The sequence below is a fragment of the Amblyomma maculatum genome, chromosome 2, assembly GCF_055883805.1.
Source record: "Amblyomma maculatum isolate TAMU_Amacu chromosome 2, ASM5588380v1, whole genome shotgun sequence".
Classification (NCBI taxonomy): Eukaryota; Metazoa; Arthropoda; class Arachnida; order Ixodida; family Ixodidae; genus Amblyomma; species Amblyomma maculatum.
The window spans coordinates 129570149-129595608 of record NC_139345.1 but is presented as its reverse complement, the minus strand read 5'-3'; the positions used below and the strand labels follow the sequence as shown (position 1 = coordinate 129595608).

The 25460-nt window shown below is 48.4% G+C and overlaps 1 protein-coding gene across 7 annotated transcripts in view; it reads right to left on the bottom strand.

Moving 5' to 3' along the window:
• Window positions 1-25460, bottom strand: part of LOC146199851 (activating molecule in BECN1-regulated autophagy protein 1-like) — an 80616-nt gene that overhangs the window by 16492 nt on the left and 38664 nt on the right. For 2 of the 7 annotated variants that reach the window (XM_084595267.1, XM_084595265.1), the window contains exons 9-16: window positions 23388-23571; window positions 22838-22849; window positions 22466-22559; window positions 19674-19913; window positions 16606-17192; window positions 13646-13853; window positions 11501-11584; window positions 6080-6339 (exon numbers count right to left, since the gene is read on the bottom strand). In XM_084595267.1, the coding sequence (XP_084451393.1) occupies window positions 6080-6339; window positions 11501-11584; window positions 13646-13853; window positions 16606-17192; window positions 19674-19913; window positions 22466-22559; window positions 22838-22849; window positions 23388-23571 (1669 nt within the window). The remainder of the gene's footprint in view (window positions 1-6079; window positions 6340-11500; window positions 11585-13645; window positions 13854-16605; window positions 17193-19673; window positions 19914-22465; window positions 22560-22837; window positions 22850-23387; window positions 23572-25460) is intronic. The other 5 variants (XM_084595268.1, XM_084595269.1, XM_084595266.1 and 2 more) reach the window with 5 other exon arrangements.

The following is a 25460-nucleotide window of genomic DNA, read 5'->3' as shown; positions in this document are numbered from 1 at the left end:
AGCGCTCCTACCATTATGCATACTGATGCCAGTGGTCACGGTCTTGGCGCTGTCCTTCTGCAGCGCGATGCAACTTCGCGTGAGAAAGTGATTGCCTTCGCTAGTCGGACCATGACTCCAGCTGAGAAAAACTGCACCATTACAGAGCAGGAATGTCTCGCCGTCGTCTGGGCTGTTCAAAAGTTTCGCCCTTACCTATATGGTCGGCATTTCACAGTTGTGACCGATCACCATGCTCTTTGCTGGTTATCTTCACTGAAAAATTCGACAGGCAGACTTGGCCGTTGGATTCTACGCCTGCAAGAATACCAATTTGACGTCGTTTATAAATCGGGTAGGCAACACCAAGACGCCGACGCTCTTTCTCGCTGCCCGGTTTCGGAATCAGCCTGCTGTTTTTCTTCACAATGCATTTCCACCTCTGACCAGAGCCGATCATCGCTTCCACCGACGCATATCACTGCAGTTTCTTTTGACGGCTCTGAGAACGAGCACGCTCTCCGCTCACAGCAATTAGCTGATGCCTACTGTCGGCCCATCATCGACCGCCTTATCGGCGCTTCGAGCCCACCCAACGCTAGACTTTGCCGACAGCTTCGCAATTTCAAGCTTGAAGATGGCATACTACGCCGCTACGTGTATTATCCTGATGGAACTCGCTGGCTCCCAGTCGTACCGCGTGTGCTTCGCCCACGTATACTAGCGGCTTTCCACGATGACGCTACTGCAGGTCACCTTGGTTTTAACAAAACATACGACTGTGTGAAAAGACGATTCTTTTGGCCTGGCTTGTCTACCACCATAGCTAAATATGTTGCTTCCTGCCACCTGTGCCAACGTCGCAAGCGGCCGACTTCTTCCCCCGCTGGTCTCCTACAGCCCCTTCCATGCCCCGCCACACCATTCGACAAAGTCGGCATCGACTTATATGGTCCCCTATCTCTCTCCAATGGGGGTAACCATTGGATTATAACAGCTGTCGACCACCTTACACGCTATGCTGAGACGGCCCCTGTACCGACTGGTTCCGCTGAAGAGGTAGCTAATTTCTTTTTGCAGTCAATTGTATTGCGTCATGGCGCTCCTCGGGTGCTTCTAGGTGATCGCGGGACGGCCTTCTTATCGACAGTCGTATCCGAAGTTCTTCGTGCGTCATCCACCCTCCATAAGACAACCTCAAGCTACCATCCCCAGACTAACGGTCTGACTGAGCGATTTCACCGCACCCTATCGGATATGATATCCATGTACATCACACCGGATCATCGAAATTGGGATACTGTTCTACCATTCGTCACATTCGCCTATAATACTGCAGTACAGCGGACTACCGGTTACTCCCCATTTTTCCTCGTTTTCGGCCGTCCTCCCACTACAATCCTCGACACCTCCATCTTCTCTACGCCCGACTACTCCTCATCATTACCAGCCCAGTTCTTATCCCGTGTGGCCAGATGCCGCCATCTTGCCCGCCTCAACACAGAAGCGTGCCAGCAAGACCACAAGAGTCGCTACGATTCGAAGCATCGCGTGGTCTCTTTTCGTCCTGGTGACGAAGTACTGCTCTATACACCACTGCGCACCCCTGGCCTTAGTGATAAATTTCAGCGCCGCTATCTTGGTCCCTACAAGGTAATCAACCAAACTTCCCCAGTAAACTACCAAGTCACACCTGTTGATCCCCCAGCTGACCGACGCCACCGTGGAACTGAAATTGTTCATGTATCTCGCTTGAAGCCGTTTATGCACCGCGGCACATCGGTTGGTTAGGAGCGGCCAGGCTGGCCGCTTCCGACCCCCCGGGCAGATTGTGTGAGCCCTCCACGGATCTTCTTTCATTTGTACATACCATGATCTTCTTCTTCCTCTTGTACATACCATCATCATCGTCCCGCGAGGCCGGCTCCGGCGCGCGCTTGGGTTTTTTCTCCATCAGATTAAACGCTGACACGGCATACCTTGCCTTGCCGTCTGAACCTGGCCTTCTTTCACAATATTGATAATTCGATATACAGAAACCGGCTTGTGACGGCACTTACGATACGAAAAAACGATACCGTATTTGTTGCGTAATTTACCCACATGCATAATGAACCCACCTCCACTTTTGCACCCGAGAATTTGGAAAAAAAAAAAGTGTTAAGGCCAGCTCGCTTACATGCAAGCGACTGAGCAATTTCAGCAACGAGTGGCAGCGACAGAGCGAAAATTTTTCAACTTGTTGGAACTACGTCCTTCTCACCGCTCGAACCGCCGCGGCAACTCAAAACAAAGTTTCTGTGTCACCGGGGCAGAAATCGTGAGCGTTTTCACTTGCATGTCGATGGCGTGCGCCACTCCGTTTTGGTCGTCTCATCCACAGCTCATTTCTTGGCAGCATGCCAAGATACTGCGCAGCGATAACGCTGCGGCGTGTTTATTTTTTGACAGCTCCTGCGGTGGCGGGGGGGCGAACTGGGCAGAGTGCCCGTGATGGCTTGATTGCACAAGCCTGGTTTGATTTATCACACCGTGCTTGAGGCAGGCTAGTCCACTACCACGAAATCATTGGAAAGCGAGATAGCTGCAAATGCTGCTTGAAGCGAAAAATGCTAAAAGCCGGTGTCATGATCGCAGCTGACCGCGTGTTTTCGTCGATGCATACATGCAAGAATAAACGACTCCAGAAAAAAAAAAAAAAAAAAAACCTGCCGCTTCTTAACATTCGCAGCAGTCATATCTTATGCTACGCCGCGCGTATAGCATAGCGCTAAAAAAAAAAAAAAAAAAAAAAAAAAAACGGAAGGAAGAAAGAAAGAAAGATTTGCCGCTTCTTAACGTTCGAAAGATTGTGCAGCGCATGCGCTTTCCGCATATAATACCCTGGCGACCCCGCTGCTATTACCGCGTCCCCACATACCAGGGAGGAGTGGCACTGCGCTTTTTCGAGGCTTTTTCCTCCTCGTCGCAAAAATAGTCTTTAGACTGTTGTCAATGAAAAACAAGTCGCAAATATTATATTCAGAGAGCACTTGTTGGCTGACTTTGTTAAGTCATGAACGTAAAATCGCTACTCGAAGGCGAGAGGCAAGCGATAGTTTGAGGGACCTGAGGCAGCATCTCTAAAGTTGATAAGATGTAGGAGAGTCAGGAATAATGCGGAAGCCTCAATGGCTCTGGCCTTGCTCTCCAGAGAAAGGAAGGGTGCAGCCTTTATGTGGAGAGCCATTGATAAGTCATTGATACGCATGTACACAGTGACAAGTGCTGCCCTCACAAATGGAGGGGGCGCACTCAACTCTTTGAGGACAGATGGTGGTTTAGGCACCCTTCCCATAAGGTCAACAAAACTAATACAGTAAAAGCTCGTTAATTCGAACTTCATGGGACCAGGAAAAAAGTTCGAATTATTCGATGTTCAAATTATCGAATGACCTCGAAAAAACTGACTAAAACCATTTGTATTACAGTAAATGTACTGTATTTCGTCATTTACATTTAGTCGTGTAATCAACTCGCTCCCATAATGAACTCACCCAGCCCCGATTTGTGCCTACGAATCCGAAAAAAATAAATAAAGGCGTCAGTAGTTAGTGCATCGCTCCGTTTCCCGCCTTCACGGTCCTCAACACATTTCTTGGCAGTGCGCCAAGATGCTGCGCAGTGATAACGGCGTGTTTATCTTTTGACTTTAGCTCCGGCAGGGGGGACAAAAGCGAACTTGGCAAAGTACCAGCGCTTGTCCCGTTGTGCAAGCCTCCTTTTCAGTATGTTCGCTTTATCATGCTAGAGCGACTGGGGCAGGCGGCGCCGCCGTCTACTGCCACTCCAATCATTGGAACGACCGGTGCTAAAAGCCGACTTCATGATCGCGGCTGACTGTGCTTCTGTTGACGGCTGATGGGTGGAAGAATGGATGGCTAGCGCAAAAAAAAAAAAAAAAAAAAAAAGATTAACCTAAAGTGCCTGTCCCAGATTATAGCCTTTAATGGGCGTTGGCTGGGGCCGACAGTACTTATCCCTATTACAAAATTGACAGGGTTGGAATTAACGAGTATTTAGTTGCAAGCTACAGAGGTTGCACAGAAGAGAGAACAGGCAGCCGCCGCTGCGCGGCCATGCACTGACCTTGCCGCGGCCGCCGTCCCCTCCCTCCAACGCCGCCGACCGCCACGCCGGTCATGGCGCCATTTAAGTTTTACCCACTCTTCCATGGTTTTACCTGGCTCCATATTCTGTCCCTGTTTTGGACGTGCGCAGCCTCTAATTATGCCTACTGATCGCGGAGTGTTTCTTTATTTTTGCCGCGTGATGTGCGCCAAGCCGCCCAGACGTGGCAGCGCGTAGTTCCAATTATTCGTAGCGGAACCGATTCGCGTTCGAATTAACGGGCTTTTTTATACACAGATCTCTATGGAGCTTGGGCGGACCAAGTAGTGTAGTTCGAATTATCCGAAAATTCGAATTATCGAGGTTCGAATTAACGAGCTTTCACTGTAAATGCTAGCACCATTCCTTGAATAAGGTGACGACTACCCTGGACTACCTCCTGGACAAAGGCTGTGTCTACTATTTGGACGATCACTGGCTATGGAGTCGCGCCTTGATGCAGCCTCCCTGTCTGAATTAGCGAGCTTCCAGCATCACTGATTTACCATAAAAACCTGCAAATAATACGAAGCTTTTCTGAAAATTTTATTGTATGGTTTCCGCCTCGTGTTAAATGCGGATCCAAACAAATTTCAGCCTAAGTTTACAGTTTCCGTCTCCTTATTATTCAGCACTATTAGCACCAGGCTTCCAGCAAGAAGAGGTGCCGTCTAGCAGTGGCATCGAATAACTGTTGCGATAATTTTGGTTTCCTCACGCTGACTGCGCATCCCTCGCGACCATAGCATGACCACGGCGCTTGCAATGCGCACACGACCGTCAGCAGATCGATTGCACCTCGTGTGATGTAGGAATGGCGAAAGCAGCATCTGGCCCTTTGCACGGTTCTCTTATGGGCATCTCCGTTTGGGCTGGCCGTGCTCTACAGCCAAATCGCGGACGCTTGACTAGCATTCCTTGGGTCGCGTTTTCGCGAAATGGGGGGATAATGAACGCGTTTAGAGGTACTGAAGAAAAATTTCTGTGGAAAGGTTCCTCTAGCAAGGGATTCTCGGTAGACAATACACCAGATGACGATTGTGAAAACCCCAAACCTGAAAATACTTCCAGAGCACACACGCAAGGGATTCTCGGTAGACAATACACCAGACGACGATTGTGAAAACACCAAACCTGAAAATAATTCCAGAGCACACACACCGCGTGTCTGCGCATGGTGCTAGACTAGAACAGGCGTGAGCGCAGCATACGCTAACCAGCAGCTCGTGCGCTGCCATCCTGCGTTCGAGCTGGAAACAGCCCACTGGTTTACAACCGTGATTGCTGGGGTAAATGTAAGCTGCACTCCTCATAGTGCATGAAATTCTCTGACCAAACACGCCAGCCCGAGAAGGGGACTTAACGAGCACCAGCACAGAAAGTGAGTGCCACTATTTGACGCCTGGTAATGGGTGGCGTTGGATGGAAAGTGTGGAGCGCACACGCCTCGTGGAGCAACTGCAAAATGCAGTGCAAATAGATACTTTTGTGATCTTCGCTCGCGTTGTACGTGGCTTAAAACTTTATCCTTTTCTCTCTTTCCTTTTTTTTCTTTTTGGCCTAGCCTGGTTATAACAATCGTCGGTTATAACAATGATATTTCCATTGCACTTCAATATTGCTACAAATGGGTTTGACTGTAATTCGAAAACTTTTTATTCAATTTGTATTTGGTGATTCAAGTATTTGCATACTCCTAGTTATTACACTTACAATGCATGGGTAACACGATTAGGCCTCTTATACTAGGCTGTGGCTCTATCCAGTTCGATCTATCCAGGATTAACTTTATTCAATTTTAGGCGCTGTTCACTGTTGAGAAGTCTACTGCGACAACATGCAAACTGGGTTATCGGCCTCCTAATTTGGTCTTATATTATCAGAGTTGTAACTGGGCTCGTAGTAACAAGATTGCGCTGTATCGTGCTTCGCATAAAAAAAGGGCACTCGCCTCCCGCTCCTGGGTGAAGTAGCCACGGGTGGCGGCAAAGCCAACAACCAGATACCGTGCCATGGGGGACAGGCTGACCGAGATGGCGTTGGCCCCAAAGCTCCAAGTGTGCAGCAGGGTGCCCCGCGGCCGCAGCGAGTACACGCACAGGGAGGCTCCCAGCAGACCACAGGGCACCAGGGCAGCCAGCAGGTTTCCACCCAGCGCCACGCTAGAGTCATTGTGGATCTTGCACCGGGGTGCCACCAGGCAGGCCTTGGCTGCATTCCCCATACATGCACAGGGAATCACATTGGTTCCTATCAGGCTATGTCAAAGGGCCCTCCACTTGCATACTATACAAGTCAAATGTTGTGACAATATATACAGCATTTATTCGAATCTAGACAGGCGTCGACTATAGACCGACCTCTGAAATTCAGGAGGTCAGAAAAAACAAAGAAGTTCACCCAAATGCAAGATGAATGAAAAAATTCGGCAGTGGCTTAGCTCTGCTAGGCTAGGATATACACAGTGAAAGCTTGGCTCAACGACTCTGTTGCTCCACGTCTTGACACTGCCGCTTCACGAGATGTTCTTCCTGTTTCTCCGACGTTTCATTGACGCATGCTTAGCCTTTCGTGTTTCGTATGCTGTCGGGAGTCCTCACACCAAGCAAAGATTTCTGGGTCATCCCACACAGCTTCTCGCAGTCTCCGAAGAGGTTGCGCACTGCATGCTCGCTCACTGTCCACTTCTTTATCCGCGGCACCCGACTAGGAAGCGCAGGCCATTTGTTACAGGCTCTTAGGCCTGTATGTTCAGCTGCGAAGTTAGTCGCTCTGATCCTATGATCCTATGGAGTCATATGCGATGAAGGAGACTCTGCACAGTGGAGGAGACCAGCGAACGGTTTATGCATGTGCAGCAAGGCTGCATAAAGAGGCATGTCATGTCACGAGTCTGCACAGCAGCAGAGCAAATGTGGAATGGCGCGGCTGGTTACCATGGTTACAGCACACGTACAGTTGTGGCCTATGACAGGAATGGCGAAACTCGTTTCTACTAGCCTAGTATAGCTTTCACTACAAAATGGCATTAACTAGAACATGCACTTTGTTAGGATGTCCACTGTTCACTCATCATCATCATTGACGACATCATTGCGCCTTTTGTTGCAGACTTCTTCCCCCAGTGCACAGTCCTTGCTTCAGCCCAGTGTACAGTAAACCTCCGTTAATACATAGTTGGCAGAGACGCGGCAAAAGTATGTACTATCGGGCAGTACGCCTTAACCGATTACAACAAATTTGCCATTTCTTAAAGAAAAAAACCAGGCACTGTAAATTTCCTGTGAATACACATACGTGCACTTTATTCCAGTCCTGCTGACCAGACGTCGGTCATTTTTAGTTGCCGCCGTGGTGGCTGCGCAGTGACAATAGCTGTCTTAAAATCAGCGAGACCACGAGCAAGCTTCTCCATAAGGCCCATCTTCTCAGCAAACGCTCTCATAACAGTTATTGCCTGAGCGGCTTCCGTCACAGTAGGGCCTGAATCGGCTCTTTCCAAGTGATCGCCGCTGTCCTCATTCTCGATATCCTCATCGCTTTGGGGAGGGGCATAGTGCCGCCCGTTCACACACACACTCGCAGCAACCACTTCGCAAAGCACCACAGCTCAATGCAGAAAATGCGATCACCAGTTGCGCACCACATCCACAAAGCAAAGAAAGGAAGATGGGAAGATAGATATGGACATCACCGTGGCGAACAGCGTTCGTTGGAACATGGTCAAAATAAGCGCATACTTTCTCCAGAAGACTTTTTAGCATACTATAGTTGTATAATCGGCAGTCCGCATGTTCATAACGCTTTTTGGAAAGGTGAAAACGTTTTGCGTCGCAGCACGGTGTCAGCCGAACTGCAACGAAAAGTGCGTATTAACAGGTAGGCACTGAGCCACTACGCCTTAAGCGGCCAATGGGTTTCAATAGCGGCTCAGCCGGGGATCGTCACAACGTTTTAACCGCAACTACTTAGCGAGTACATATTAACGAGGTTTCATCGCACAATCAGTTCACCCGCAGCTTCATTCCATGCCGCGGACACCCAGTTCACCACTTGGCTAAGCGGAGCATGCTGTGTGAGCTGATGGTCTTGCAGCATCAGCCAGTCGTAACGCTTCAGCAGCCTATCCTTGAGGGGGGAAGTGGGTCTTGAAATAATTAATTTTATTCTTGGCCCAATTTGAATTGCACTTTCCAGCCTTGATCAGCCGTACTTGGACGTTTGAAAGCTACAGTCGTTCAGGGACTGCTGAAGTTTAAAAGAATGACCAAAGGGTACTTCTTACGGGGCTTTAGGCAATTTCGCCCCGCCAAACACAAAAAGTAAGTGCATAAACTCAATGCCAAAGACATGCTCCTGGGGCTGATGCTACTATGTTTATTCATTGAAAACAACTTAGAGGCAAGGAAACGGACCCACTCCTACTACATACACTTTTTAATTATCTCTCAATACCACGCTAGTTTGTAATTACTACAACTGCACTACTGCAATATGAATAGCACCACACCCTTAGATCGTTTTAGTACAATTACAATGATACCTAATTTGTCAATGCCACTCATAAAAAACATAAAAAAAGCCTTGCAAAGGTGACTGCAGTGTCTAAAAACATCGAAATGAAAAAAATGCATCTGAAGTTTCAGACAAATGTAACTTTTTCTAGAATGCAGTTACAGCAATGTGAAATACATTAATGTGTAGCTCTATTCTTCAAATCTATACTAAATTTGTGTCAGTACTACCACTGCAAAAAGAAAGTTCCAAAAGCTTGTCAGAAAGCTGCATACTACCCTTAGAATCAGTATGAAAAGTTACATTTATCCCTTCACATGCCTGTTCCAGTGCCCTACAAGGTAAAGAAATACTTAAATTTGTGCAGTAAGTTCATCATCATCATCATCACCAGCCTGACTATACCCACTGCAGGGCGAAGGCCTCTCCCATATTTCTCCACTTCTCCACTTTCTCCACAGAACCGGGTTAAGTTAAGTGCAGTAAGTTGGCATCACCCTATTAGTATACTTGCATACGATTTAAGGCCACAACTCAGCGGCATATATTTCTCAAATTGACCTAATAAATTGGTCACTGTCCCACAATAAAACTTTGCTGTACAGCAGATGCAGAGCCGCACGCAGGGTCCTTTGCTGAACTTTGCTGTACAGCAGATGGAGAGCCACACACAGGGTCCTTTGCTCAAGCAAAAGCTTCTATTCACACTCCCTTGCGCATTGCAGCACGAAAGTCCCCGCTCGCCGCACTTATTGCACACTCTGCGAGAAAAAAAATAAAAAAAGAATAAAATTGTCCTCGGAAGTCGCGGCAGAGGAATGCGGACAACGCTGAGCTGTCAGGATCACTTGTGAGAAGCGGTGTGATGAAAAGCTGCGAACGGCGGTGTGGATAGAGTTCATCAGTATCAACTGAACAGTTAAAATATTTATGCTGTTTTAGATGTCTCTGGCAGTTCTTGGTGATGATTCTATGCTGCCGAATGTGCTGCAGCTAGGCTGAGAACACATTGCATCAGACGCAATATGCGACCCTGGCAGCATACCGTCGTCTTTGTTCTTCAGCGACGCGTTTCCCGGAAAGGTACACATATGTCCAAAAGATCAGTGCCGACTGCAAGAGCGATTGATGCGATTGCAAGAGCAGGAAAGAAACATGCACAGCAGCTGCTGCAGTGGCAAAATAAACAAAAAAGGAAATGCCGCCATTCGCAGTGACCAATGGAAAATGCGAGACGCGGGGCTCGCCTCGGAACGTGCACGCCGGCCAATCAGCGGTTGAGAATGGCTTTCGGAAAACTTGTGATGGTAGTCGTTCTGCTAGAGACGCCATTTTGACATGCCACAAAATGTGCACAAAGAAACAAGCTTCAGAAAAAGCCCAAGATGGCGGCTATCGGCCGCCTGCTTCGCCTGCGGAGCACACGAGAATTTTGAAGAAATTTTTCTCCTTCTGGGCCATTTCGTGGCTTTCAGGATGTTTTAAAGGTCAGTTTTATTGTATTTCCTGATCAAATTCAGCGTTGATATTTTCAGGACAGGTGCATGAAGGTACAAATGTTCCAAAAATACGTTTTTCTCAAAATAAAATTTTTTTGTGCATTTTTTACCATTCTAAGACCCGTGTCCCCCCTTAAATGATTTGTTGACGGCAATGTCGAGCAGTTGAAGCCGATTTGCCATACCTCTGGGTATCAATGCAATGTCCGTACCACTATCTATCTGAACTGTCAAGGGACTGCGATAGGAGTCAAGGCCGACAAAGGCACCACTCATCCATCCACTCTCATGAGCGCCACAAGCCGCTTTTAGGGAAAACCTGTCCAGCCGAAAACGTCTTCAGCTTGAATATGGTGTAGGGCAGCAGTTTTCACCCAATGGGCGTACAACGTAACACCACAGTGAAATGAGCTTCTTGTACCCGGACGATCTTACTTTCCCCTGTTCTGAGCCCTTCTCATTGGCTGTGTATGCTACCGGCATGTCAAAACACACTGGGGTCTGATTGGTGTTACTGGCTTGGCCCAGTGGTCCTTCTCCAGCCGCTTCATGAAAAAGAAGCACTGGAATGCGAACAGCTTCTCTTCAAAGTCAGGGGGTGCATTTTGGCAGATAAAAGTCCATCGTTGCAGGCTGATGCACTTACAAGTCTGTCAATGGCGTTACATGTCTAGCGGTTGCAGGCAAACTGCATCCTCAAATCTAAGCCAACTCCCAACTTTCGTAAACAACTAAAGAAGAAATAAATACTGGCCGAGAATGAGTAAACACAATAACACTGTCACAATAGATAACGGTACTGAAACGTTCTTGGGCCTGTGACCACTTTCGAAACACTCTGTGACAACGCTGAGAGCCCTCTTTAGGAGGCAGCACAGTTAAATGCAAAATAAAGTTGGCCAAGCCAAGTACTAACTGCCAGAGTCTCTGCTCTTTCAGTCATCATGACTGCCGTAAGCCACACTTGAATCGCAAAAATTAGCCTTCATGAAAGCTGCTGCCTCAGTTCTCCTACCCCTTGGAGCAGTCATCTTGCATATCAAGCACTTGCCTAAGCCAACATTTCAGACAACTTTTGTCACATTTACAATTTTACAAGCAGAATATTTTTTTTTCTTTTTTTTTTTTTTTTTTTTTTTTTTTCAGGTTTCACTGCAGACAACTTTTCTTTTCACCTCCAGGCAGTATTCATATACAAGGAACACATCTGTCCTTGCTTTCTCAACTAAGGCAGCTCAAAAATACCCCTCAGCTGCACTTGGCACCTACCACTATTCTTATGTCCACAGTGACACCAAAAAAACACACTCTGGTTAGAGACGCGAGGCGTTCATGCGAAAAAATAGGACAGTGCTCACCGTCACCAATGTCTGGTAGCTTAGTGCCCGTCATGTCCCAGCACTGGATCCGATGGGTGAGATTGGGACCAGTCTCATAGACACCTGCAAGACAGAGGAAACAAAGAACTGTAAATGTCTAGTTAAGCACACACGCATGCGGAAATGGCTAAGATAGCACACCAGATAAGGGCCGACGAAACGAGAACACGTAAAAACTCAGCGGCATGTGAGCAATCAAAATTTTAACACAGCAGGTTGAATACATCATCATCATCATCCTCAGCCTGACTATACCCACTGCAGGGAGAAGGCCTCTCCCATATTTCTCCAATTAACCCGGTCCTGTGCGAGCTGCATCCATTTGACCTCTGCGAACTTCTTAACCTCATCCGCCCACCTAATTTTCTGCCGCCCCTGCTACGCTTCCTTCCCTTGGAATCCAGTTTGTTGCCCTAAGCGACCATCGGCTATCCTTTCTTCGCATAGTTGATAGGTTGGATACCTGCCTACTTTATTGGGTAAATGAATCTGGCACTGCACAACTAAAGCCTCTTGACCAGTACTAAAAATGCTACAGTTAAACCTCTATGCAATGAACCTCCATGTAGCGAACCTCTCGATATTATGAAGCATTTCAATTCCCCAACGCTGCTCCATTGAAGTGCGCATATTAAAAAATTCCATGTAACGAATGCGTTGCAGAGGTTGGCCTTGAAATAACGAATTCGCGGCGTCAACTAACTCTTAGCTAGTGCTGAATTACTCGAATTTACAGTTACTAGAATTACTAGAAGAGAACCGCGTGTTTCAGGGAACGGACGGACGGACACACGCGCGCGCACGCACGCACGCACACACGCACACGCACACACACACACACACACACACACACACACACACACACACACACACACACACACACACACACACACCAAAAACCCCGCAAACTGACGCGAGAGGAACGTCAAAAATGGTAACAAGCGACCACAGCTGACACAACGCGCCATGTTTCAGTGCCGGCAGCATATCTACGTCGCAGCAGTCTGCTGCTTTCACTTTTGGAACATGGCACTACAATAGTTTATGCTTAAAAGCAGTGAAAATAAAAAACAAAGAAAAGAGACACTGGGCAAACAGAGAGAGTTCAGCGCTTGTCGCACGGTTGCTCGCGGGCTCTTGCGCGTCGCAAGCAGGAACAGCGGAGTGCGACAGCGACGCGAGGCAGAATCAGTTTCCTGGGGCAACGGTGGTGATCGAGCAGGTTGGCGTGATGATGCAGGCGCCTCCTCACTTACTTAGCGGTGGCAGAAATGCGTGCGTTCTCCCCCACACTGGCTCCCCCCTCCCCTTTCCCTGCTCCCTCATACGCTTTGTGCGAGTTGCAGTGGAGGCTGCTGCCGCAGCTGCGCCGTGCCATCAGCAAGATATCGCGGAATGTTTCACCGCTCCTACAACTTCCGATAATTCTCATTTACTGTGAACGCTTTCAAGGTGGCTTCTCTTACAATCAATTCTTAACCTGGTTTTCGCTCTGCTTCGTCTTTTTGAGGCCTTCAGCGACGTGAACGTAACAAAAAACTGCGGATATTCTACAATTTCAATTTTGCTATAACCAGGTTTAAGTGTACAACAGTTTTCAAACACCAGAAAATGCTCCAGTGGAGACAAATATTGTTTGCTACGATGCGGTCTTATTGTACTTGGTTCGGACGTTCTTCACAACATCAGTCTAGTGATTGAGCTAATCTGAATCTTATGTGCGAGAGGGTCCCCTTTAAAAAACGTTACGGACACTTAAGCTCCACCTTCGATGGGATGACACGATAACGCAGCCCCACTTTAACAGAGCTGTACAAACATACCTGTGCAGCCCAGGTGTAGTGTGCCCGACTCGGCATGCCAGAGCATTCGAAGGTTGATCCTCATTCCACCTTCTAACAGTGCGTGGTCTCGTTAAAGTGCACAAACCATTGATGAATCCGTGCTCGGCCATGTCAGCTGCCAGCACCGTGCCCGTGATATTTCGCTGACAAAGCCGATGATGATACCAATGCCAGATTTTCGGCATAACGCTCTCCTTTAAGGCTATCACATTAAAAAGCAAAGGAGAGACAGACAAAGAGATAGTGCCACAGAGAACCAGTGAAGCAGGGAGAGACTCACTCAGCCGTGGCCGGAAGCCCCCATCGTAGAGGAGAGAGAAGTATGCGGCCGAGGGCACTGGGGGCCCCCAAAGGGAGTCCAGAGAGGCTGCCACTCCTCCTCGGGAGGCGCCTGCCAGGATCACAGGCAGAGGCGGCGAGCGTGGCCGAGGGGGCACGGGGGCTGTTGGACGCACCAGCGGAGGTGACGACGGCGGCGATACGTGTACCTGCACGTATCCGTAATGCTGCCAGTCATAAAAAAGGAACATCCCCAACAGAAAGACCTGTAAGGTTGCAGTCTCCATGGCAGCCTACTCCATGGCAGCCTAGAAAGCGTGCAACGTCGATCCCTATGTTCCTTTGCGAGATTTCTGGTTAACGAGGTTTATCTGAACCGTTAAGACATCTCTGGAATATTTCATTAATCGTGTGATGCAAATACGAGCATGAACCAAGTCCCGCCTCTAAAATATAGAGTGCTTTGCTCTTTGTGGCCATGCCGAAGTTAGTTCAGCAGCAAGAGGCACGTTTACTGCTGTCAAAATGGAATTTAAATATGCAGCGATTCCTTTCTTTCATCCCTTGCTTAAAACTTGCGACGCCACTAAGAAAAAAAAAAATCACTGCAACCGCTAAATAGAAGTGAATGGCAGTACCAGACTCCAAAGAAACGACATTGATGCCACTGCGCCACTTAGTGCATGAAAAGCGGCCACTGGTGATGAGGATGATGGTACCCGCATTTCATTTTTTGGCATATACCATCTTATTATAAAGGCTCTCCTTCCAGTGAAATCTGCCTTTTGCATGAATGAGGATGTGATGCTGCCATAGGAGACGATCATGGAAGATTCCCAAGCGTTTCCCAAGGGAGGAGTGCCGAGCGATGCCACCCAGACTGGTTCCATTGTGCACCACTAAGGCTTTGCTCATGCACGATCCCTTTGCAAATGGCGGACTAGTCAGTTTGTCTTAAAAATGCAGCAATACTACAGACAGGTTTAAACTTGTCCACACTGTCCCTTTTTCAAACTATACTGTAGACATGGCATTCCTAGTCCCAGTGATCGCAGCCACTCAGCAGGAACCAACTGGCACCTCTTTGTCACAGAGCACAAACTGTGCAAACTAACTGTCATGCAGGTCACCCTTGTTTAAAAGAGCTGAACAGTGAAGCCATGAGGCAAGATAGGCAACCTGCAGTGGCCAGGCAGTGCTAGTGGAGCACAGCGTTCAGAGCCGCCAACGATGGCGCCGAGTAATTTGAGATGGCCGGCGCGGTCGGGTTCCATTCGCATTGTACGGCAGGAAGCATGTTGGCTCTCTCTTTCTGCAGTTTTAGGGCAATCGAATGTTTTGAGAGCTACTTCCAAAAATCAATACTGGCGAAAGGATACTGCCTGTTCGAGAATGGTCATGTTTAGAAAGTAAACGGTGCTGACACTACCGCGAAGTGCGCGCCGCTCTCGACGGAGCAACCATGCGCCTGACGTTGAATTTCGCGTGTGTGCGGAGATTTTTTTTTGTAATGATATTTATTGCCTCAGGGCATGAGTGGGATATGTGATGAAGAATTAAGAAATGATTACATGGATGGAAAATGTTGGCTGATGTAAACAGAGCATTTCACTTACCTATTACGTTCACACCTCATGACAAAACATTGAAAGTGCCGAAAGAATGAGAGAAAAAATTAATCACCTGTTTCTTTTTTTGTTCTTGCTGTTGTTTGAAAACAGCAGCATAATAATTTCCTCGCAGTTTCGCTTTACAGTTTAATACCATGATGAACACTTGTTCGTGGTGCACAGCTTTCGACAGGGCCACGGAGGTAACAGGAAAGCAGGTGCGGTTCCCACTACGGATGTCGTGGCAATTTTAAGCACTGTGCGGTAGTAGTATGCGTCAACGAAAATGGGCATTCATTTTGTACCTCCGTACCTCAAGCTTGGCGAAAGCTGGCAGGCAATGCTGGCACTCAGCGGCAAAGCTTTCATAAGTGAGGTCATTAAGAGTTCATTTTTGACTCTTGCTACTAACGGTAGAACTGTCAGTCGTCTGGGACAAGAAACTCTTGAGCAGCTTGAGCAGTTTGAGCAAGGAATGGTTGGCGTGGAACTATAAAACGAGGTTCCTGGTTCGTGTACACGGTATGACGGGCCTCCACACAACACCAGTTCGACTTTTTGAGGACATTAGAATAATTATGCTTATCCAAATCTGTAATTGGATGTTTTGAACGTATTTTGGCTTTTAAGGTTCTGAATAGACACCGCATTAGAAGTCCGGTTCAGAGAGCACACGAAAGTGTTTTTTTATTTCACCTCCGATGAAATGCAGCTGGAATTCGATGCTGCGGCTGTGCGACTTTGTTGCTTTTCTGGACGTTACGTCCTTTAAAAGGACAATGCCCCCCGGTCCTGCACAGCGTATACCAGTAGACGACAAATTTTACAGCACGGAGTGCATGCTGAGGAGTGCTCCAGCCAGCGTGCAGCACCGTGAGTCAGAAGTTTATACCGTTTCCTGCGCTCAACAGGCAATCGTCTTATTTTAAGTGTCTGTACGCCACAGACCCCATAAGGAAACAAATTTCAGTTACACTACCCTCTCACGGCCACTATCATCTTCTTTCATCCTTTGTCCCAGGCTCTCCCCAGCAAGCAGCATGCTTAGGTCCCCTTCGCGATTGTGACAGTCTTTCTCGCCACCCCTGCACTTTTTATTCTTGTTTGCATACGTAGTAGTCGAAGCATCGCACGAGACCATCTGAAGCCACTAAATGAGTAAATTACACTCAATGGGATAAAAAATGCGAACAAAGAAAACGAGCATAGCAGCCGCAACAAACATAACGTCTGCTTCTGGGCCGCCTCATTGTTAGCTCCCGTCAGCCGCTAGGTGGAACCACACGTCTCAACAAACTCATTCAAAGACCGAGAGCAGATCGAAAGCAACGCAGCTGAGTTAGTCCCCCACCTCTGGTAGTGAAGGGTCCTCTTCGAGCTCAGGTGGGGAGGCCAGCGGGAAGCGGTTACGCCCGATCCCACCAAACACTGCAGGGATTGGTGTCGGGTAGTCCTCATCGGGTGACGGTTCGTCACGCATGCGTCTCAGATCCACGTCGTCCTCATCCGACGATTCCATGGAGTCCGACGATGTTGAAGATGAGCCCTGGGGCTCGGGGCTGCTCCTCAAGAAGGGTCGAAAGCGCCGGCGGAGGGCATGCCTCCTCAGCCTGGGGCACTCGACTGACCGGCGAGCGGAAGGCGGGGTCGAAAGGGTGGCTCTCATCGCAGGCGGCGACCCTCGACTCCTCGAGGTGGATGCGGCAGAGGAAGTGCCAGGTGGTGTTCGTGGCGGTGAAGGGTGGCGGGTGCGGCCCACTTGGGTGCTGAATGCAGAGAAGAGTGGTGGGGGGCTAGAGGATGATGATGGGGTGGCAGTGGTGGTGGTAGTGGTGGCAGAAGCTGTCGAGGAGGACGTAGCATTGAGGTGCAGCTGCGTCAGGCGGTAGTCGGCAGCCAGGATCCGCTGCATCTGGCGTGTCAGCTGCAGGCTCATCTCTGCAGTGTCAAGAAAGGGAGACGCGACAAACGCAAACAAGTTACAGGAGTGGGCTCAGAAAAGGAGAAGCTGGAATTGGGGATGGGGAATAAGCTGGGACCTTGAACTTTGCCAGTTCATGTATTGCAGTGTTGCATGGGCTGAAGCATCAAAAAAGTAACTCTGACTGGCGAGCAGAGGCGAAAGTCGAGCCGGACATCTCACCTAAATGTAATAGAGCTTTTAAAAATATGACGAGTGTCCAAGCCTCAGTGAAACAAGGTAAAAGTTACCGAGAGTACCCGGGCCTAGCCTGTAGTATTTATTTATTTTCCCAAACACTAATTAGCTAATTTTTTAATTACTGGCTTGAGAGACAATGTGGCAATAAAAACGCTGCACACTGCCTAGCAAAAACAGCTTGCTGCAATGTTTCATTGAAGGTAAGGCTTAATTTATTTTTCCTTCAAAGAAAGCTATCATGTCCCTCACCCAGTGGACATATAAAATTCACCGAGAAGAGCGCTTTGGAGAAAATCGGATTTTGTTCTCCGAGAGGCGGCTTGGGGCACCAAGTGCCACTGCTGTGGGGATGCAGTGTATTTATTGCATTTGTTTAACCCAAAACAGACATTTTTGTTTATGAAATTTCAACCAAAACAGTCTTTCTTAGTTGCCACAACAGCATCTGTTGGCTCAGCTGAAGCCTGTATTGGACACAGAGCGCCACAAAATACATGACAGGAGCGAGAAATACAAGCCGGCGTGTGATAAGAGTGGCTAATCTAAGTCCACCAAGGGGGTTAAGGCCGATAACTGCTATGCGTAGAATGTAGTGGTTGCATATATTTCAGCCGGTCATTTTGGACAACCTACAATTTTTGTGTCGAATCTTTGTTCCTCGAGTCAGTAAGTAAAGAGTTAGTGACGCCTTTCTAAATAAAATTTAAAGAACAAAAAAGAAAAGAAAAATGCTGCAAAGTTGCCGCCCTCATTGCTCTCACACTGGGCTGGTACATACTGTTTATTTTTTTAAAATCTTGGTTTACATTACACCTGGGACACCTAGCATATCCATCACGGCTGCAGATCCTTATCAAAGAACTATAGACACAAAATTTTGGTTGCATTTTTCTTGTTAACTGCACGGAAGAAATTGCTGTACATTGATCCCCATGTGTTTTAGCCTACGACCGGTTTCAAAAGCCGGGCGACTGCTAGGACATCAAAGCGAAGTCTAGGTCACGTGACTGGATGAAAAAGACCCCCCCAATATAACCGTCACTTCACTGTTGTGACCCCTGCTCTTAAGGCAGGCAGACTGGCTCAGTGCTGCGATGAATTTAGGACAAACTGGTTATGCCAGTTTTTTCTATCCCTCATGTAACCAAGACTAAACTCTGATGCCATAGTCATTGCTCAGCAGTTGGAAAGAAGTGAGAAAACAAATCATTATGAATCATTTAGCAGTTGTAGGCAAATAGCACGTGGTGACCTGTGCACAACAACAAGTTACGCATCCTTCCAAAGAGCAAAATGTGCCGCCAAAAAGTCGTAAGTAGGGGTGTGCGATTATTAAAATTTTCGAACATGAATTGAATACGACTATGGGAAAAAAATGTCTCTGAATATCGAATAGAATATTATAACATCAGTGAACAAAAAAAAAAAAAATCCTATTTGCCTTCTTTTTAACAATTCACATAGCATTTGCAAGGAATAAAAAATTAAACTAAAACTGCACAGAAAGGTATACATCCTACTGAGTTTTCATGCTGCTACGGTAAATCCATGGTGGACCCCCTTTCATTTGCCACAGCCTGTATTGTCAAAGAGATTAGCCGAAGTCTTGAAATCGGCCTTGAAAATGGCTGCAGAGGAGTCCTCTGAGGGGCAAACGTCTCCCTTTTTCAACTGCATCCAACCATATAAAAAGGGAGGAAAAAAAAAAAAATTGGGGGGTTTAAGCCCGGCTTGAACCTAGTGACAGAGCGAAAGCTGTGAGTGCTGCACAGGTAGCCTCTGTAACACCGCCTTTTCAATCCACGGTTCTTTTATGATTCTTAAATTAATTAGTTGGTTTACAGAAAAAGAATGGCACAGTATCCGTCAGACTTGAAGGAAGGGCGGAAGGTGCAAGCGAAAGTAGAAAGAGGTCCCGCAGTGGAGGGCTACGGAGTAATTTCAGCCACCTGAGGGCCTTTAATGTGTGCTGACATCACACAACATAGAGGCTGCCACTCCCGTTAAGTTCGGTTTCGGGGACTAAAGGTGCCTTATGCTTTTGGGTGAACACCGACAACTAATTAGGTCAAGGTCACTTCACGGTCAAATTTAGTACCATGAGAAGACCGGTTTTACCTAGCGTGGTTAAGCTTTCGCTTCAAAAGGAAGGACAATGCACAAGCAAGCAACCACGCAAGCAGAATACACATCGTTACATACTAACAATACCACGCGCAGCGCACTACACAGGAGGAAACTTGCTGGCACGCACTCACCAACAAGCCAGAGGCAATAGGCGAGGTCCCAGTGCTGGCTGGGTGTGGCATCTTCCTCCCCCGGCTCCTCCAGCTGTGGCTCCCCCCCTCCTCGGGTGGCAGTGAGCGGGTGGCGCTCCTCCGCGGCGGCTGCTGCGACATAGGATGATGTGCGTGGCTGACCACCTTCAGCCGCCACGTCCTCCCAGGAGGACGGGCCACCGTCAGGCCGGCTGGACCAGGGACCAGCCGCCGCGGCCGCTGCGAGAACGGCCGTGCTCACATCTCGGCCAACGAGTAAGCTTTTGACACCTGCCAATCCTCGCAACCCTCGGCAATTCCAGGGAGTGCAGGTTGTTCACCAAAGCTGTCACACAACTGGCCCCTTAAGTACAGACTAATGCGGACAGCTAGATTGGCTGCTACATGTTCTAGACCAAGAAGCACCAAGATGACAAAGTGATGACAAGAACACGAGCACTTACTCCTCGAATAGAAGAAACTGCTCTCTTTGATAACATGCGACCTGTGTGCATCTTTTGTTTTCCTTTGTTTGTGTGCTGCATACATTTGCCAAGTAATGTTTTGGACCTTCACAGTGCTGAAAAAGCGTCTGGAAACCCAGACCCCGCTCTCTCCTCCGCGCGACCTTCGAAACTCGCAACTGAATACTTGTTAATTAGAGTCCTGTTAATTCGGAAATACGGATAAGTACTGTTGGCGCGGTTCCAACAAACGACCATGAACGGCTATGACTTGGAATGGGCGCTACTAATTACCCGGCTTTTAGCATCATTCGCTTCAAAAGGCGTTTGCGGCTGTCGCACGCTCCAATGATTCAGTGGCAGCAGAGGGCGTCCACCCCAATCGCCATGGTATTATAAAGCGAATGTACTGAAAACGAGGCTTGCACAACCGGACAAGCACTGGCACTCTGCCAAGTTTGCACCACCTGCACACTCTTTGGAGTGGAGAAAACAGCCGCTCTTCCACTCCAGGGCCGATTTGGATTCATGAACGCCTATTAGCGTTTCCTCCAACAAGTTCTCCTCTACAATACTTCCTCTGCTTGAAGCAGCACAAGAAGCACATGGAAACGAGATTAAGGCCAAAATTTGGTTCTAAAACTGTGTGCTGCAGTGTGTAACATGCTCATTTTTTCATGTCTAGCCTTCAAAACAACCTTTGCAAGTTACCTCGACGTTTACAATAGCAAGACTTGTTTTGAGGGCTGCATGAAGAAGGCGACTGACAAAAATAGCCCAAAATGCTTCTATGTCTCGAAACAGTTATCGCTGGTGGTGCAGAGTTTACGTAGGACATGGCGTAGACTTTGAGAAAGGGTGTGAATTCTTGGGTTTATTTACTCAGGTTTCTCGTGTTATCTGCGTTACGCTTGCCCTTTGCCTTCTGAGCGCTCGGGAGCAAGTGGTGAAAACATGCTCGCTGCTTCACAATGCGTTGCAGCCCATGCACACTCAATTCTACTCTCCAGAAGTAAATGACGCCTGCGCTTTCCAAACAAGTTGGGAGCTATACTTGAAAACGTGCTTGAAATGCCATGCCTTTCGCCAACCGCTAATATCCCTCTGTAGGACGACCAAGCCAACGCGCTTCGACAGCGCCGCGCGTCCGAAGACATATATACCCTCAGGTGACGGGCTAGCCATTGATGCGTGGGGTGCAGCACGGATGTCCGAAAAGCTCCACCGCGCCTCCGGTGCCCCCCAGCTTGCTGCATGCAACACACTGTTCACCCACAAGTTCGCCACCGTCTGCAGAAGCCACCACGCAGGGCGAGCCATGGAAAGAGTGTGCCAACGCAGCTAGAGTCTGGCAACAGGTGAGCTCACCATTAGCCATCAAATGCGTGACTCAACTCTGCACTCGGTAGGCTCGGAAACATTCAGTTATCTGGTGACGACTTGAAATGTGCCCTTGCCACAGAAGTGTAATGCGATGGTAGAATACAGCATTGGTGCTGGTGGCTGATTCCAGTTATCGATGCTTGGTGTGAGCAGCAGGGACGTCAGGAGACTAGCCAGAGCCGCACCCGTAAAACGATAACGTGCCAGGAGTTCCGAGTCGCTGTCACTCTAAGCCGATGCTTTATAGAAACGTTCGATGCATCCTTGTTGTATTCACTTTTGTGACAAACTTGGTACACCAGTGGAACGAAGTCCACACAGCGAGCAAGCAATGCAACGTCAGCCATGTTTACATGTGGAGTGGCAGTCGAGGAGCGGCTAAGACAGCGTCGTTGCAGACTCGAAATTAAATTCTCTAGAAAACTCAAGTTTTCTCCGCTGCAGGAGGAGCGATTCGAGTGGAAGTTGCTTTTCGAAACGAAAAAGAGGCCTCGATGGTTGCTTGGAGTAGAAGTTCGTGAAGGCGTGCGCGTGAATATGGCAGTTAAGCAGTATTTATTAGCGTAGGCTACCACCCCACACACATAAAGCCCTGCTTTAGCCAAGCTGTGTGAACATGCCTGCATCGCCTAGGAGTAACACGAGTGCAAGGAACCTTAGAAGGCTAAATCTGATATCATCCTCCCATATAAAAGCAGAAGCCCGGGTAGGCCGCTCCTGCCAAACTTAACATCAGGCAACCCTATGCCAATCAGTGCGTGGCCACGTCAGCTGCCAGTTACCACATGATAGCTCCATGCTCATACTCGCGATTTTTCGCTCACAACGCTGACAATGCCAGATTTTATAGTGAACGGAGACTTTAATGCTATCGTGCCAAAACTTTGCTGCTCATGCTCCTTCAGAGCTTCATCACATGAAAGCCAGGCTCCAATGCAAACGCACCTTCAAAGATCTCTTCCCGGAGGCTGGTCAGGCGAGCTCGGTAACCACTCACATTGGACAGGCGCTCCAGGATCTCAGTGATGCGAACCCGCACCTGCACGCACAGAGAGAGAGAAACAGTGAGACAAGTTCTGGATTCAAAAGTGCCGGGTGGTCTTTTCCCCGCGGTCACGAAGCTTCGCATCCCACAATCACGGCACCCCTGTGAACTGGCCAGCCAGGCCTCATTACACTTCTGATAGGACCAGCAGTGCTTGGGGCCCACCCAGTGGAAGCTACCTCAAGTTCAAACCATGCAATATTTCACAGGAGCCTAAATTAAGAAGCGTCTGGCTCCAAAAAACAAAATAATAAGAAAACCAACAGGCTCACCATTCTGCCTCGCTGAAAAAAAGAAGAAATAAGGCCATCTTTTCAGAAATCCAATAACACAGCTAAGTACAAGTGAAACGCAAAACAATTATTGCCAAATTCATGGAAGAGAAGTGTATTTTGCAGGGATATTTCCGAGTGTGATGCCAAAGTGACAACCCGATCTTCAAAACTGGTTAGTCCGCACTTGTTAAAGAAAAAAGTACAGAATGTATTTATTTCTTGCAACCTCGAAAACTGTGCACTGCCAGAGCCAGCTGGACTAAAGCCAAAGCAAGCAAGCGCCAACCATCAAAAATTTGCCTAAATCAAAGCTAAGCTGGCCAAGCAAAATATTAGCACCAGAAAACAGGACATCGAAGGGGCCCACAGCAAGAGCAACAAGGCCATCTTCTCTTTGTCCTGTGTTCTTGCGCTAATATTTCAGCACGACGAATCAATATGCGCCATGCCGAGCTCAGCCCAGCCTAGCACAACACAATGGTGACCCATGTGAAGTTGAATTTGCGGCCTGGCTTGGTTTCACGACAATCAACCAGGGAGCCCTCACCTGGTGGATCTGCTCACGAGCGACGGCTGTGGTGAGGGCGGCACTGCTCAGACTCTGCAGTGACATCTGTAGCCTCGCGAGCAGGGACACGAGGGACACCGACACGTCTGGGTGTCCCAGTGCCGGGGGAGGGCGACCTGAAGAGGAGGACGTGGCCGATGACAACGAAGGGCCTGCAGAGGAGCTGCACAAGAAACGGTGTCAAGTTCTGGAAAAATAAAAGTGAAGAATACGCAAGCCTATGTTATCGATGCGGTTAGGCCTAAGGCATGGACCGCTTTTTAACAGTAGGCTGTATTGGGAGAGTTAGTGGGAGAGTTAGAAGTAGTTCATATTGTGTAATAGCGAAAAAGACAGAGGAAAGTCCATGTTGTCTTCTCTTTCTTCGGTCCTTTGTCTCGTTCGCGCTTTTCCAAAATATGGAATGCTTGCTCCGTGGCACCTGTGTAACGCACTTAGAGGAGCCCTGCAGCATGTGGCATCACTGCTGATTTATCCACAAAATGACCTGAAGACAAAATGTGCACAGGAGTGCTGCCCTCGCCATCAGACACTAAATTTTTCTGTCTTCTATTTTTGTTTTTTGTTCTAAATTTTTCTACGTCTTTTATTTTTGTTTGTTTTTGCCCTGCTGCAGTGGCTACATGGCTAATGCGCTCGACTGCTAATTCCAAGAACACGAGATCACAGCTGTGATGGTCACCTCTCGATGGAGGCGAAAAGCAAGGCACCCGTGTGCTGTGCGATGTCAGTGCACATTAGAGAACCCCAGGTGGCCGAAATTTCTAGCACCTTCCTTCCCTACGGCGAGCCACTGGAAGGTAACGCTCAGCTCTGGGCAATGTTTCAGTACTATTTGCTGCCATAATGAACATTACTACCCCATCGCCTCTCACTTCGGTCATTGAGACTCCCTCTCTCTCTTTTTTTAAAAAATTTCGCAGCGGGCGGGCAGGAGTAGGGTGTCCTTAGTTTTGCAGTCCGCAGCCTCTGACCTTGGCTTGGCAGCCTGCCCTAGAAAGATGCTGCGCACCGGTAGCACCTCCGCACATTTATCCTCATCCCTTGGTGAGGTTCACTGGGCAGGAAGGGGTGTGGGCACACGTTCGCCAAAGTTGGTAGGGCAGTAAGTTTTAGACGCTCTTCACAGCTTTGGAAATGTTTACTTCTGCACGTTGAGAAACAAAATGCCCAATGCAAAAGGGCAGGCTATTCAAAGTGCAGTTCTGCGCCAAGTCTGTTTCATTTGCGACCTTTCTGGGTTTGTATTGGACAATACGATTTTCGAATACAGTAGAATCTCGATGATGCGATTACGGCTGATACGAATTTCGTGATGATGTGAATATTAAGAATGCTTTGAATGGACTACATTGCACAGATACATTAAGATTTGGGGTGATACGAACAGTTTCTAAACCCGCCACAGATGATACAAACGCGCAAACCAGCGGCTGGTCTCAAGAGGGGAACATACTCCCTGCAGCCGCCACTGACTCCTCTCCACCCCCCCCGCCGTGGATGATACGAACAAACGTTGTACAAATGTGCAAATCGAGCGACTGATGACGCTCAGAGGGGGAGAGGATACCCACCACGGCCGCTGCTTCTTCTCTCCACCCCTGCTAGCCACCCTACACCCCCTCTCTATTGTAACCTGTAGCAACCCAACGAGCCAAGGACGGCCAAGGCGAGTCACGCGCCCAGTCGTGTACGCCACCCATTTGCTGGTAGCTTATTGGTGTATCGAAAAGTTGTCTCGCCGGCTGCTCCGGGGAAGTCTGTGTCGCTGGCCTGGATGCCGTCACCACAGTTCTTGTTCTCCGTTCACCGCAGCTCTCCGTTCACCACTTTTGTGTGCTTCGCTGTGACGTGAACTGCTCAAACGTGACAAGGTCGCAAGCGTTTGCTGCTGCCGACATCTCACGGAAGGGTAAAGCTCTCTCTTTTTTATGAAGAAGCTTGATTTGCAGAAGAAGATCGACAAAAAAACCCCAGAAGAAGCGTGTTGACTTGGCAAAAGAGCTGGGGTTAGCATCGTCCACCATTGTTGGGCAGCGAGAAGTCATCTTA